General features: G+C 34.0%; 2 protein-coding genes across 3 annotated transcripts; both read right to left on the bottom strand.

The window, feature by feature from the left end:
* Window positions 1-4,379: 4,379 nt before the first annotated feature.
* On the bottom strand, window positions 4,380-8,974 carry LOC120209684 (WD repeat-containing protein 44-like). 2 transcript variants are annotated; one of them, XM_039208620.1, is made up of 8 exons: window positions 8,817-8,971; window positions 7,274-8,542; window positions 7,096-7,186; window positions 6,791-6,948; window positions 6,659-6,710; window positions 5,919-5,998; window positions 5,718-5,811; window positions 4,380-5,465 (listed from the first exon to the last, which is right to left on the bottom strand). In XM_039208620.1, exons 2-8 carry the CDS (start codon window positions 8,453-8,455, stop codon window positions 4,900-4,902), a joined length of 2,223 nt encoding a protein of 740 aa, XP_039064551.1. In that variant the 5' UTR covers window positions 8,456-8,542; window positions 8,817-8,971; the 3' UTR covers window positions 4,380-4,899. The 2 variants fall into 2 exon arrangements, with proteins under 2 accessions (XP_039064551.1, XP_039064552.1); XM_039208621.1 differs by having other exon boundaries at window positions 4,909-5,465; window positions 5,734-5,811; window positions 8,817-8,974.
* Window positions 8,975-11,000: 2,026 nt separating this feature from the next.
* Window positions 11,001-11,387, bottom strand: LOC120209686 (secreted RxLR effector protein 161-like). The gene has a single exon (XM_039208622.1). The coding sequence runs from the start codon at window positions 11,385-11,387 to the stop codon at window positions 11,001-11,003; it is 387 nt and encodes a 128-aa protein (XP_039064553.1).
* Window positions 11,388-15,025: the final 3,638 nt, after the last annotated feature.

The following is a 15,025-nucleotide window of genomic DNA, read 5'->3' as shown; positions in this document are numbered from 1 at the left end:
AAATGATAGCGTTTTTCGCTTAGATCACTTTCCTATCTCACAACATAACTCCAATTCCAAAGGAATTAGCTCAAAATTGAAAATGAAATATTTTCTTACCTTCAAGCTTTCTCACGTTCTTGTGCCGGAGAAGATGAACACTTTGGCATGATATGTTTGATTGATATCATGCTTATATCCTTTAATTAATCATGTAATGAATATTAAATTCATTAAATTGGTTAAATACTAATTTAACCTTAATAAAACTTTATAATCACCAAAGAACCTAGATACATATTCTTATTTCCATCCAAATCAGAGAAATATCAGCCTTATCATCTTATAATAGTCAAAGATGAACAAATTAGTCTTCTACTTTATCGTTTTGCCCTTGTAATTTTCAAAAATTGTAATTCAGTCACTTTAATCAAACAATTCAAGTTAAACCTGAAATTAAACCATTAAATATTATTTTCTAATATTTTAAAAATGTGGAAATAATATTTTTATTTCTTATGTTTGTGACCCATTTTGTAATTTTTTCAAAATTACATTTTGGTCCCTAAACTTTTCAAAGTTTATACTTTGATCACCAAACTTTACCAAATTTATAATTTGGTCATTAAATAAATACATTTATGAAATAAAATTCTTTTTAGGAAATTATCACTTAATTCCCTAAACGTTTTCTCAATTTTTTACTTTGACCATCAAACTTTCAAAATTTTCATTTTGGTCATTATCCAAATTTTTTGGGTATTACAATTGGTCGATCTTCTGTCTCTTCTTTTTCTCGAGTTCTTTTGCTGAATGATTTGTGCCTCAAATCACTAAGAACTTGCTTTCGGTCTCTAAGCTTGCTAGGGACAATGATGTTTCTAGAGTTTCATGCTAATCGTTGTTGTGTTCGTGATGAGAAGATTGATAGTGTTTTACTTCAAGGTGAAGAGAATGGTGGTCTTTACTCCTTTGCAATGGATAGCAATGTTTTTGCTGTTCATGTTGCTGAGGTTACTGCTGCTTCCATGAAGGGTTCCTTAGATAAGCTTTGGCACAGGCGTCTTGGACATCCTGCGGCTCGTATTTTAACTAGCTTGTCTCATGAACTTGGTGTCAAGTTTCAATTTGATGTAAATAAAGAATGTACTGCAACTTTTGAACAAAATTATCGATACCAATACACGATCGTAATGGTTTATTTAAGTCAACCATAATGGATCGTAGTCCCTTTCGTCTTCAAATGTTACAAGAAATATCCATTATCAAGATCAACCGAAGTTCACCCTACGGTTTCCACAAAGCATGGATGCGTGTAGATAAAGCCGCGTAACCAATTAATCGACCTAACAGCCTCACAATTATCGTATTACTCATACTTCAGTCTATTTGGTCATGGACTTTTTCCGAGAATTGGATTCGAGGAAACGTGCCAGTCTCATCAACAGTGCAATCCTCATTTAAAACCACATTATTCGAACCAAACTGTCATCAAAGTTGACCCCCACCGTTTTCGCATCCATGGAAGCGTACAATATCCTTTTCTTTCCTACGTACTTTTCAGCCAGAAGAGAATCAGAAGTATTCGCTATGTTCAAACCGTCAATACTAGTTATGCCTTCCATCTCAGTAGGTAATTCATGCATAGACGTAAACTCCTCAATCTTGCATTTCTTTGATGTTTGTTGATCTTCGGGAGCTAAAGAGTAGACCGATCGCTCCAACACGAGCGGGTCACCATTACCAGTCACAGAGTCTACGGTCGATCACCGGAGTTCTGCATCTGCGGTCGACCACCGGAGTTCCGCATTAAAACCAGACTAGGGTTTAACAACGCCATTAGGATTTTCCATTTAATTAAGCGAGATCGATGGCTTAATAAATATTTTAAAAGTAAGGTTTATACTAAATTGGATATTCAAGCTCAAATCCATTATTTGTAAAATAATAAAATTTTAATTCAACTTTATTATTTATAAAAACTAAAATCAATTGAGATAATAATTATTTGAAAAAAAAATTTAGAAAATACTCGGACTCGAACTGAGATGTTCTAGCACTACTTGCTCGAAACTATAATAACCCATTTTTATTCAATCATCGAGATTGAAGGTGAAGGGGTTAATTCAATGTAAAATATAAAATATTTAGGAAACATTTTATTTTAATAGATGAATAAAAACTCATTGAAATAGCAATTTGAAGGTTCGAAACGAATTGTCGATATTTTTTAGCTTGTGTTTTCCTAAAAGAAAAACTCTTTTATTGTAACGAAACTAACTAGTTGTAACTTCAATTCATAGATAAAATTCAGCAAAACAAAATAAGTGAAAAAAGGAATTTGTCCCAATTCACGGAAATAGAATAACAAACAACGAATTAATCTTCACAAATTCTATTTCATTGTAAATGTACAATATTTATCTTATACAAATTACAAATAAAAAAAAGTGTGGGAAAGATAAAAAAAAGATGCAGGGTTGTTTATTTGCTTGGCTAGTCAAACATGAGCTAGTTCATAAATCTTTGAGCTTCGATTACCAAGGAAGAGACTTTACAAATAAAGCCCAAGGATTGGCATTCCATTGTCGTTATTTTATATGTATATGGTTACAATTATCTCTGTTCCAATGTACCTATGATGTAGCACTAGGCGGACTGTTAACTAATTTGCATCATCTTACGAGAATAGAGTATGGTGTAGACAAATCGGAAGAAGTATGTATAAAAGTATTTGCTCCAAGGAGTAGCTCTAGAATTTTGTCTGTTTTCAAGGTTTGGGAAAGTGCGGGTTTTCAAGAACGAGAATCTTATGACATGTTGCGAATCTCTTATGGGAATCATGCACGACTGAAACGTATCTTAATGCCCGAAAATTGGATAGGGCAATCTTTACGTAAGGACTATATTAGCCCCAATTTTTATGAAATACAAGACACTCATTGAATGATAATAAACACTAAATTACAACTTCAAATATTAAGGAATATTTTTACATTCTCTTCTAGCTCAAACAATTGAGGTTTTATTTGTATTCTTATGGATAGAGTAATAAATAAAATTAAATAAAATACAATACAACATTGAGATTTTCGATTTAGAAAACTAAAATCAGCGTCTACTAAAAATTAGAATAATTTAAATTCACAATATCAATCCAACAAAACAATTAATATTTGAATATGCGTTATCCCTTAAATTAAGTTTCCATACTCTATTACCAAAGGTAAAAATGGTTCACCATCGGTCAAAGTAGATTTTTCATTCAAATTTGCATGTACTCTAGAATTCTTACCCCTAGTAACTTATCCTCAAAAACTGTAATTTCTATTTATTTATTTTTTCTCTTTTCCTTTTACCAAGTATAATACACTTGCAATGATACTTCACCCAAAGGAAAGGAAAGAAACAAAAGGAACAAATCCTCTATATGCACATGTTCCTCTCCTACAATCAAGTTGATTTCATGGGTAATCAAAAAAAATTAAATACAAAGCTTGTGAATGACTGCATTTCCTACCACATAACAAATACCTTGGAGTTGAGGCTAACATTAACCATCCAATGATTTGTTGAGTAAATACCCCTACCCAAGGTTGACGACGACGATGTCAAGTTAGGATCGGTATGGCACCGTTAAAACAATCCTCCATACATAGAAATATCGTTCAAGAATGTGGAAATAGACCAACCAGTCATTTGAAAATGACACCTTCATCAGTTGATGCACCATGCCGGCCTGGCCAATTACTCAGCCATCCAAGGGAAACAAGCCCCACTTGTATTTTATCAGAGGTAAGTCGTGTCCACCGGATATATAATTGTCTCTCCAATACATCTCCAGTTGTAGAGCAATACGTAAAGCTTGAAATGGGACTCCTTGGCATGACCCTGCCGATTTGATTTTCACTTCAACAAATTAAAGATATAACAATCATAAGAAATGATATTTGATCCAGTTAAATTCAGCCGGCTGTAAACGAGAAGTTGAGTTCGAGGATCATTGAGCTTGGTTTAACTCGAAACTTGTAGAAATGAAAAAAATGAACTCGACTACACTTGAAAACTCACGAACTTAAAATTATCAAGCTCAACACGAACTCAAAATAAAAAAGAATTAGTTCACACTCTACTTTAAAACTTGCAAGCTTAAAAATTTTAAACTTAACTCGAAAGCTCGCGTGCTTAAAACTTTTAAACTAGCCTCAAAATCAAAAATTAAATCTCGAGCTTGAAAATATTTAAACTCGAATATTCTTAAACTTAATTAAAGCTTGAACTCGAACCCGAACCCAAACATGGATCTTAAGTACATAAAAACCTTATATTATATTTTACAAAAATATAAATGTTAATATTATTGATAATTTAATTTAAAAATCTAAAAAATTAATATATTATTTTTTCGAGTTGTTTATGAGTCTTCAAATCTAGTATTAAATAACTCACTTCGGCTTTTTAAGAATTTGAGTCAAATTCGAGCTCGAGTCTATTTGATTTGAGAATTAACTGAGCTTTAATAGTCAATGTCAAATAACTCGTGCTCTGTCTCATCTCATTTCCACCCTAATCTTGGCATCCTGCTGAGCTAAAAGTACAGGAAAAGAATGTTAACTAGAACCAAGATTTGAATCCACTGTAACAGACCTCTTTGGTTGGCCTTGACATCAGATACAGTTCTCATGTACTTGCTCTGCTCAACACCACATCCTGATATTGCTCTGTATATCGCCTGAAACTAGTCATTTCACAAAGGGGAAATCAACCAAGCATCAATCATTTTTAGCCCCGAATCCTAACGACAAAAGCTTCAATACGAGTGATGTAATCCTTTCTCTGTCAAAATCAAACAGCAAAATTTCTGTCATCTCCATAAAGCTAACTGTTGATTGGTAATCCATAATTTTGGAAAGATCTGATTCATCCGTCGTAGCCGGCTGTTACAATTACGAGGCCCCATGCATGAGAAGAACCAAGAGCACTCTGGCAAGATGTCTTAAGCAACTTGTACTGAGATTTACAAATTGAAGAAGATACAATCATGGAGTTTGGAAAGGGAAGCTTTTCCTCTGGCCAGGTTGCAGTACCCTTGGGCAAAGACTCCGAGAAAAATCCATGTCCCAATGAGAAACGTTCAGAAGAGGAGAATCCCAATTTGTTTTGGGAGCTCTCACCCGACTCAGGCTGCAATACACCAGTATTCTCATTACACCTCCATCCGCCAGACAAATACTTGGGTGATGGTGAAGTTCCTGAAATATTTGGGGCAGTAGAGTTTCTACATGATATCCCACACCAAGGTATTGCGACTGATGCATTATTCGAGAAAAAACGTTCACAAGACCAATTGTTCTTTGCGTGGGGCACCGGCCCATCCTGTTTAACATAGTTCCACACATAGACATTAGAATCCTCGCTTGCTGAAACAATTCGCATTCCATCCAAGGTGAATGCCGCAGATACCTGGCTCCCTGCATTGTGCAAACCTGTAGATAGAAAAGGAAACTTAAGGGTGTTAATATAGTCATGTTGAATGTTGATTAAATTTTAAAACAAATAATATAGTGTTAAGAACTCAGTAATTCAAATTTGGATCAATCTTTGTTATATCCATGTTGCATCACTATTTTCCATCTCAGTGCTTCATTGCCACATTTTCAATTAATTATGAAGCTACCAAAGTTGCAACAAACTTTGGATCTGATAAAAAAAATAAAGTCTGGCGAACAACTACCTACCTCGAAATTTGCATACCATGTCAATACCATTGAGGATTCGAACTTGTGAATCAGCAGAAGTGATCATCAATATATCTGGGTCCCCAGGGGAAAACTACAAGATAATCACTCTATTATTAACCTTTGAATGCTTGGAAGCATATTTGTGGACAGATTAAAAAAAAAAAAGGAATACGGAAAACGAGAATGTAGGGTCAATACCTGAAGTCCAGTTATTCTACTGCATGGTGATTTCTTCTTACAGTGTATACATATTTGAGCGTTAAGCTGCAGACAGTTATCTGGTACATGTAAACAGTGCTGTTAGCGTTTTCCAAACAAATTAACTTTCAATAAGGCATTCTATTATAGGTCTGCTAAAGAACATTCGGAGGTTGGACATAACATAAGTCACCTTTCAATACTACCATATTACCAATCATAAGAACAAAATTTCAGATTATAAAAATTAGAAACCCCAAACAAGAAAGAATAAGGTTTGACAAGGGAAGTACAACATCGCCCTTCAGATTGCAAAAGTAAAAAATCCAATTTATAATTTAACAAATATTGTGATTAATTTTTAGCAGATGGTTATTTCATTCATCAAAAGTAAAACCGGATTACATTCCGAGACAGCAGAAAGTTTTCCCTTTCCTCTTAGTCTTTGTGGGCAGTCTATAATTGTAAGGTTTCTAGACAAGATAGATTGTTCAATAGAAAAGGTTACATATCAAAGTTTTTGTTTCCTAATTCCAACATGAAAGGAATATTCCAATTGATATACTCGCAACATTCTATTTTAATGTATTGAAACTAGTGAATTTAAGAAGAACACGCTGTATTCCGATAAACTGCTAAACAAAGAGTAAAATTCGCCAGATCCTAGAATAGCATTACCAGAGATGTTGACTATAGAACAATTTTTAAGGGAAAAAAGTATCATCAAAACAAAGATATACCTGAAGCATCATAGAAGTGGCAATTGCCATTCATTGAGCCAATAACTGCACCCTGTTGAAGGAAAAAAAATCAATGAACGGGAGACCCTAAAACCCAAATGATAAATAAAATGACGAAAAGCTCCATGGAACCTTTCCATCTGGACGGTAACACACGGCTGTAACAATATCTCTCACATCAGTCCAATCAACAACTTGACAACCAGGAATTGCCCAGATTCGTACTTTCCCATCTATGGAACCACTTATGAAGTAATCATCATTCACTGGATTAAACTGAACGCATGTTACTGCATCACAGATCAATTAGATTATATTTCATAACAATTATAATGGCACAAACCAAAATGCCAAAGGCAATTTCTCACCTTAGTAGACATTTCTATAACCAGAAATAAGGCAGAATAAAAACTCGGGCACGGATTGAGCTATATTACCATAATTATTGTGGAAGAATACTTTTTGGCATTCGTCATATCCGACTTGCCAGAGGCGAACGGTCTTATCAATAGAAGATGATAAAATATGCTGCAAATACATACACCTTAATTACATATCCAAGTAAATTCTAACAAATAATAGCAAGTTGTTTCATATTTCAGAGAAATTAGTAACCTTATTCTTTGACCAGGAGAGGTTCAAGACCTCACCACAATGCCCATGGAACTCGTGGATAGGTTTATCCAAGATTCGAAAAACTTTCCGAGGGAAAATGACACAGATCGTATCTGAATTTTTCTTCACACTTTTTGATTTTTCTTTTTTCTCTTTGTCTGCATGAAGAGGAACTAACTCAGAAAAATTATTTACTTGGAAGTAGACATATGAAGGATTTACATCATGAATGTCAGAATTCCCTGAACTTTCGGACTCCACAACTTGCCACACACGCACAACACCATCTTCCCCCGCACTTGCTAGATACTGACCATCAGGGCTAAATTTCATTGTTAAGATTGCACCCTCATGGGCTTGGATATCTTGTCTCATGTAAAGTGCTGAGAACTCTTTCGACCGCTTCTTGTAAGATCGAACTCTAACCATTTGAATCCTTGCCACTCCATTTGGATAAGAATTGCCGGACATCATACGTGCAGTATCACCCTGCCTATCAACAATGCAAGCAACAGCACCTAATCGCCTAAGCCATCCTTTTCTTCCCTGCTTTCTTTCTAGCCCTAAATCGGAAACTGCTTTGACCTCCCAACGCATAGCTTTTTGTACCAGTGGGGATAAGCCAAGCTTCCTTTCAAACTCATCAATGGTAAGCAACTTATTAGAACCTACTTCCCTCAATCCTTTGAACATGCCGTCTTGACTAACTTCATCCACAATGAACTCCGTCCCGTCATCCAAATTCTTAATCCTACACAAAAAGTTATCATCAAAAGCCCCATCTAACAACTCCCTGACATCACTTGACCAACAAGACACGGAAGACTGGCTCGATGAAAAACCATCAACAAATGCTGATGATCCCAAAACCGCTCCACTCTCCTCCATAATTCTATCAGTCTCCACTTCAATTTCATCACAACCCATGTTAGAGGGGCTTTCCCTGAGAGTCTGATCTCCACTTAAGCCCATCCATTTAAGAAATTTATTACGCCGTTCACGAAGGCTACTTAAGTTTTTAATCCAAACTTCAACTCTAAAGTTAGCCGGCACGGAACTAGCGGATGCAGCATGCTCGGAATCGGAATTCTCTGGGCAATCTGAACCGAAATCAGAAACAGAGGTGATGTCTTCACGGGTGTCAAAAAATTGATCTTCCTCTTCGCTTACACTTCCCATCATTAAATCATAAATTTCGACCCATGAAAACTCACCCTCCTCACCAAAAACTGTCTTCTCAGAAAAACCCTAGGCAATGTTCTAAATTCCCTACAAGTAGAAACGGAAAACAAAACATTAAAAATCCCAAAACAGAACAAAAAGAACCGTTATAAAACTAATATAAAACCCAGATCCCAATTAAAACTCTGAAAACTAATAAAAAAAACATAAAGCCAGACAGCTTTAAGCCAAAAAAAAAGGTTAACAAATAGATCAGTTCAAAGTGAAACAAAGCAATTGAGAGGATTAAAAAAAAGGGAATGAAGGAAGAGTTAAAGAAGATCAGTATAAACAAAATAAAGGAAAGTAAGGGGATTGGCACCTGGGGTTTTTGATGAAAACTTCGTCAAACCCAATATAACGCTTAATCATATCAGCACCTTGGTAACTTCTAGTTCCGCCATGGGGATTTCCCGTTGCTTCTCTCTATTTCCCTCGATGGAGAGAACAAAGGGATGTGTGGCTTTAGAAAATAAATAAAAAAATAAGACACTAAATGAAAGTTAAAGTACAAAAAGTATGAAAAAGAAAATCTCGAGAGAAGTGAAAACGGATGACCGTGGCCCCATAAACGAGGCTTGGAGAGTGGCCTATTTCAACTGGCTCTTTCTTCTTTACCGTCATTCTCCTTTTTACTGTTTTTTGTTACAGAATTAATCGATTATTTTCGGATGAACGAGAAAACTATTACACCTTAAATATTAGTGAAATGACGGTGATTTATTAGAGTTTTGTATAAATTTGATGATTTATAATAAATTATTATCGTTAACAGAGGATGAGGATAATAGTTTTTTTTTGTTTTTTTTTTTAATTTATAACTAAGTTAAAAACAAAATAAATAAAAAATAGTCAAAACAAAAGAAAAGAAAAAATTCAAATAAGAGAAAAAAATTTCAAGATATAAAAATTATACTAATTTTATCAATAAATACAATCATAAGTATTACGTCTGCACAAACACGAACAATAACAATGACGATAAATTTATGAGTTTTCACCTCTATTGATGTACTGTGGGGCATAGTCTCCCCATTCCTAACTTGACATCTCTGAAAAGCCGAAATGAACTTGTGTGTTGTAAATATTGAAAATTAGTGGTGTAGTATTATAATATAAAATTTCCGTTGAAATAATAAAGTTAAAAAATTGTGAAATTAAAATAAAACCTGTAATCGGATAGAATTGAATAAATAGAAGAAGATTTTTGTTGAGGCATGTATGAACAATTTCCTCAAGATAAATTTGTCCTCTCCTCGGTGCTTTTAGTAACGTTGGACGTCAGTCTCCCAGAATACAACAAAAAACGTTCACAACAGTAAGCACAACCGTAGTGAACAATCGAACACAATCTTTATCTTTATCTATCACCGGAAAATGACTTTGGAATAATCGAAGAATTAAAAGGAAAATATTTGAAAGAAAATTGGAAAAGTTGTGTGTTGAGATGTGTCACAACTTAGTCTTTATATAGTGAGAGAAATTTGAATTGAATGTTAAGACCTTTAAATAAAATGACTTAACCATTTGATTAAAAATTATAACATTTTGATGAAAATGTTAACATGAAAAGACTTGACTTTTTTGGTGAAATGAATTAACTATTTTTCATGAAAAGACTTTAACTAATTTTCATGAATAAAGATGTTGAATAGTCATGATTGAATAAATCAATTCTTTCATATTTTTTAAACAATCCCCCACATGAATGAATTTGATCGTTTAAAACAGTGACTCAATGTGGTGATAGATTCTACGTTCGATATTTGCATATGATAGGTAGGCATCCCTCTTTGAACCTTCCCTTATGAAAATATGTTTACTTTACTGGTTGTCCAGTAGATGTGATGTCCTTGAACTATCCTACCGTTTATGTAAACGATGACATACCTCACACAAATATCTCACTAACAAGAGTTTGGTTTTCATGGTTGTCCATATAGCCGTGGACATCTCCCGGTTCTGCAAGAGCTTAGAGAATTATGCCCAATAATCTCTTTGAAGCGACTCCACTTGTCTCTCACATAGGTGACTTATGTTGTTCGGTTCAACGAAACACATATTGGTCATTAAAAGCATTGCTTAACCTCGTCCACATTTTAGTCATTATTTTCATCATAGGAATGGGCTTGCGGATAAAACCCCCCACAGTAACCTCACCAGGTCTATGCAAGTAGGTTGTCCCATTGAACCTAGATCTTGGGATCTCCAGTTAACTAGGTTCGGTTTTCCTTCACATAGAGCCTTAACAATTCATGGACTTTAGTCTCATTCCTCTTGATATTTTATCAACTTGATCTCGATTCAACCCTTTGGTTAGCGGATCCGCAATGTTATCTTTTGATCTTACAAAATCAATAGAGATAACTCCAATTAAGATCAGTTGTCTAATGGTATCGTGTCGACGTCGCATGTGTCTTAACTTATCATTATACATTACATTTTGTGCTCTATCAATTGTTGCTTGGTTATCACAATATATACATATTTTGGGTATATGCTTTGGTCATTCACGAATATCCTCCAAAAAAATTTGTATCCATTCTACCTCTTCTCCAGTTTTATCCAAGGCTACAAACTCATATTTCATCGTGGATCTGATTATAATTGTTTGTCTGGAAGATTTCCATGACACAACTTCTCCTCCCAATGTGAAAATATAACCACTTGTGCCTCTGGTATCTTGAATATCAGATATCCAACTAGCATCAGAAAATCCTTCTAACACAACATGATCTCTAGAATAATGTAATCCATAGTTTCGAGTATATCTGAGATATCTCAATACCCTCACAATTGCTTTCCAGTATTTCTCCCCTGGATTGCTTGTAAATATGCTTAAATTGCTTCTAGTGAAAGCAATATCAGGTCTAGTGCAACTCATAAGGTACATTAGATTGCCTATGATCCTTGCATATTCCACTTGGTTAACACTTTCACCTTTATTTTTAGATAGATGTTGATTTTATCTATCGGAGTTTTGGCTACACCAGAATCATCCTTGCCAAATTTTTCAAGAATCTTGTCTATATAGTATGACTGAGTCAATATGAGACCTTCAGATGACCTTTTTGAATTGGATGCCCAAAATCATGTCAGCAAGTCTCATGTCTTTCATGTCAAATTTTGAATTTAACATATTTTTGGTGCGTTTTATCATTTCATTGTTAGTTCCAACAATGAGTATGTCATCAACATACATGCATAGGATTACATATCCATTAACAGTGGTTTTGACATACATACTTTTGTCACATTCATTTATTTTAAATCCATTTATATCATAACACTATCAAACTTTTCATGGCATTGGTTTGGTGCTTGCTTAAGTCCATATAATTACTTTACCAACTAATATACTTTCTTTTCTTGTCCTGGAGCTACATAACCCTCAGGTTGTTCTATGTAAATTTCCTCATTAAGGAAACTAGTCTTAACATCCATTTGATGTACTTTTAAATTCCGTAAAGTGAAAATTGTAAGTATCATTATTAAAGAGGTTATTCTTGATACGGGTGAATATGTATCAAAGTAATCAAGACCTTTATTTTGTCGGTACCCTTTAATAACCAATCTGGTCTTGTACTTATCAATTGTTACATTTGCTTTCATTTTTCGTTTGAAAATCCATTTAGAATTTAATGTTTTAATTCCATGAGGAAGATCCACTAATTTCCACGTATGATTTTGCATGATGGAATCAATTTCATTCTTGATGGCATCTTTCCAAAAAATTACTTTCAGATAAACGCATAGTTTCGCTATAAGTTATAGGTTCAGTCTCTATCATATATGTTAGAAAATCCGATACAAAGGATTTTTCTACTCTTGCCCTTTTACTTCTTCTTGGCTCTATCTTGACTTCAACCTCTTGTTGGAAGTCTTGACTATTTTCATTAATAGTTTCTAAAGTTTGTTTCCTTGAACTCGAGCCAACTTCTCTAATTTTACAAGGAAATATATTTTCAAAGAATAAGGTATTTTTATATTATAATATTGTATTCTTGTGAATTTCTGGATTCTTTGATTCATGCACAAGAAATCGATATGCAATGTTGTGGTGAGCATAACCAATGAAAATACAATCCACCATTTTAGGACTTATTTTCATTTGTTTTGATAAAGGAGTCATTACCTTTGCAAGACACCCCCACACTTTCAAGTAATTGTAGGAGGGTTTCTTGCCTATCCACAACTAATATGGTGTCTTGTCTTTTTCTTGTGGGGCAGCTTATTTAAAAGGTAATTCGTTGATAAGACAACTTCCCCCACATGTTTTGTGACAACCCAGAACTTCTTATCATACCGTTCATCATTTCCATTAATGTTCAAATTTTCTGCTCTGCTACTCCATTCGATTGAGGAGAGTATGGTGGTCTTACTTCATGAATAATACCATGTTGTGCACAACATTGACCAAATGGTTCAACATATTCACCACCACGATCACTTATCACCCTTTTAATCATTTTGTTAAGTTGGGTTTCAACTTCCTGCTTATAAAGAATAAATTTTTCTATAGCTTCATCTTTGCTTTTAAGCAAAAATATACATAGCAATATTTTGTGCTGTCATCAATAAAGGTAATAAAATATTTATTCCCTCCTCTAGTTTGAACAAATTTTAAGTCACAAACATCACTGTGTATTAGATCAAGAGGTTTTGAGTTTCTTTCAACGGGTTTAAATAAAGACCTTATTAGTTTAGCTTCAATACATGTTTCACATTTATGATTATAATTAATGTGAAATAGGGGAACGTGTTTTGAGTTAATTAATCTACGTAAAGTATCATAATTAATATGTCTGAGTCTACCATGCCATAAATTTAGTGACTCAATCATATAAATAGAAGAATAAGAATCATTCTTATTTATATTTTTAGCTTTTACAGAGATATCATTGAGTTTCCACATATTGTTCAATATATATCCCATTCCCAAAAATATTCCCTCTTTTGATAAAACTAACTTCTAAGATTCAAACACCATCCTAAAGCCATGTATACTTAAGAGGGGTCCCAGAGACAAGGTTATTTCGTATGTCAGGCACATACAACACATTTTGAAGTTTCAACTCTTTGCCAAAAGTCATCTTTAAAATTACAGTGCCTTTCCCCTTGATATTGGAAGTTGCAGTGTTGCCCATATAGAGATTTTCTCCTTTCTCACAAGAAACCAACTCAGCAAAGGAGTCATTGTCATAAAAAATATGGTGTGTGACACCAGTATCAAGTCACTATTCTCTTGGATTTGAATCAACCAAGTTAACTTCAAAGACCACAACACATAGGTCAAGTTTAGATACTTCATTGGAAATTTCTGTCACAACATTAGCATCTTTTGTTCTGGACCTTTTTGGAAGCCTACATTCGGATGACATGTTTCATGTCTTATTGCAATTAAAGCATTTCCCATGGAATTTTTGCTTCTTAGAAACATCGCCTTTTGGTTTTAGTTTAGACTCAATTTGAGCTTGTTTTCTTTTCTTGAAGTCCTTTTTGAACTCTACCACATTTGCCTTGGCAATGTTATGATTGGCTGTTTTATTTAACCTTTTAGCCGCATATCGATTGTCTTCTTCAATCCGAAATCTCAAAATCAGATCTTCCACTGTCATTTCTTTTCTATTTTGCTTAAGATGATTCTTAAAGTCATTCCAAGAAGGCGGAAGTTTTTCAATAATGGCCACCAACTGAAAGGATTCACTTATAATCATCTCTTATGAGAGAATACCATAAATGATCAGTTGGAATTCTTGTACCTGATTCACAACAATTTTAGAATCAACCATTACAAAGTTTAAGAATTTGGCAACTAAGAATTTCTTAGCACCATCATCTTCAGGTTTGTATTTATGGCCCAATGATTCCTATAGTTCCTTAGCCGTTTTCTTTATGTTATATACTTCATAAAGTGCATCAGGTAAACCATTCAAGATGTAGTTACAACATAGGAAATCAGAGTGCTTCCATGCCTCGGTAATGTTGAATGCGGTTGCAGCATTCACTTTATCATCTCTAATAATAGGAGGATCATCCTTAAAAAATTTAGCCATATTCAATGTCGTCATATAAAACAACATTTTCTGTTGCCACGTTTTGAAATTTTCTCCATTTAATTTCGTAGGTTTTTCATTATAACTCATGGTCATAGGTAACATTTGGCTCGTAGCCTGAGTTTGTGTAGCGACAATCACATTAAACTATGAATTAGATGAAGTATCAGACATTTTCTGTAATTGGAATCAAAATTGAAATAATAAATATAATATGAAACGAAATATATATTAACCTAAATATATTACCACAGTAATTTGTTTGAGTTTATATTGAACTACAACACAAGAAATTTGTCTTAAGATTGTCGCAAATATTGAAAATTAGTGTTGTAGTATTATAATCTAAAATTTTTGTTGCAATAATAAAGCTAAAAAATTGTGAATTTAAAATAGAACATGTAATCGGATGGAACTGAATAAATAGAAGAAGAGTTTTGTTGAGGCATGTATGAACAATTTCCTTAAGACAAAT

This window comes from Hibiscus syriacus, unplaced genomic scaffold (assembly GCF_006381635.1).
Source record: "Hibiscus syriacus cultivar Baekdansim isolate YM2019G1 unplaced genomic scaffold, ASM638163v2 tig00019629_pilon, whole genome shotgun sequence".
NCBI classification, from domain to species: domain Eukaryota; kingdom Viridiplantae; phylum Streptophyta; class Magnoliopsida; order Malvales; family Malvaceae; genus Hibiscus; species Hibiscus syriacus.
Note: the sequence above shows the minus strand (reverse complement) of the source record. Positions and strands in the feature narration are given on the sequence as shown.

Coding starts and splice junctions, on each gene's coding strand:
- LOC120209684 (XM_039208620.1), bottom strand. CDS start 8,455: ATGATGGGAAGTGTAAGCGAAGAGGAAGATCAATTTTTTGACACCCGT. Junction 7,187..7,273: donor TCTCCTGGTCAAAGAATAAG/GTTACTAATTTC, acceptor ATGTATTTGCAG/CATATTTTATCATCTTCTAT. Junction 6,949..7,095: donor ATTCTTCCACAATAATTATG/GTAATATAGCTC, acceptor TCTGTGATGCAG/TAACATGCGTTCAGTTTAAT.
- LOC120209686 (XM_039208622.1), bottom strand. CDS start 11,387: ATGTACCTTATGAGTTGCACTAGACCTGATATTGCTTTCACTAGAAGC.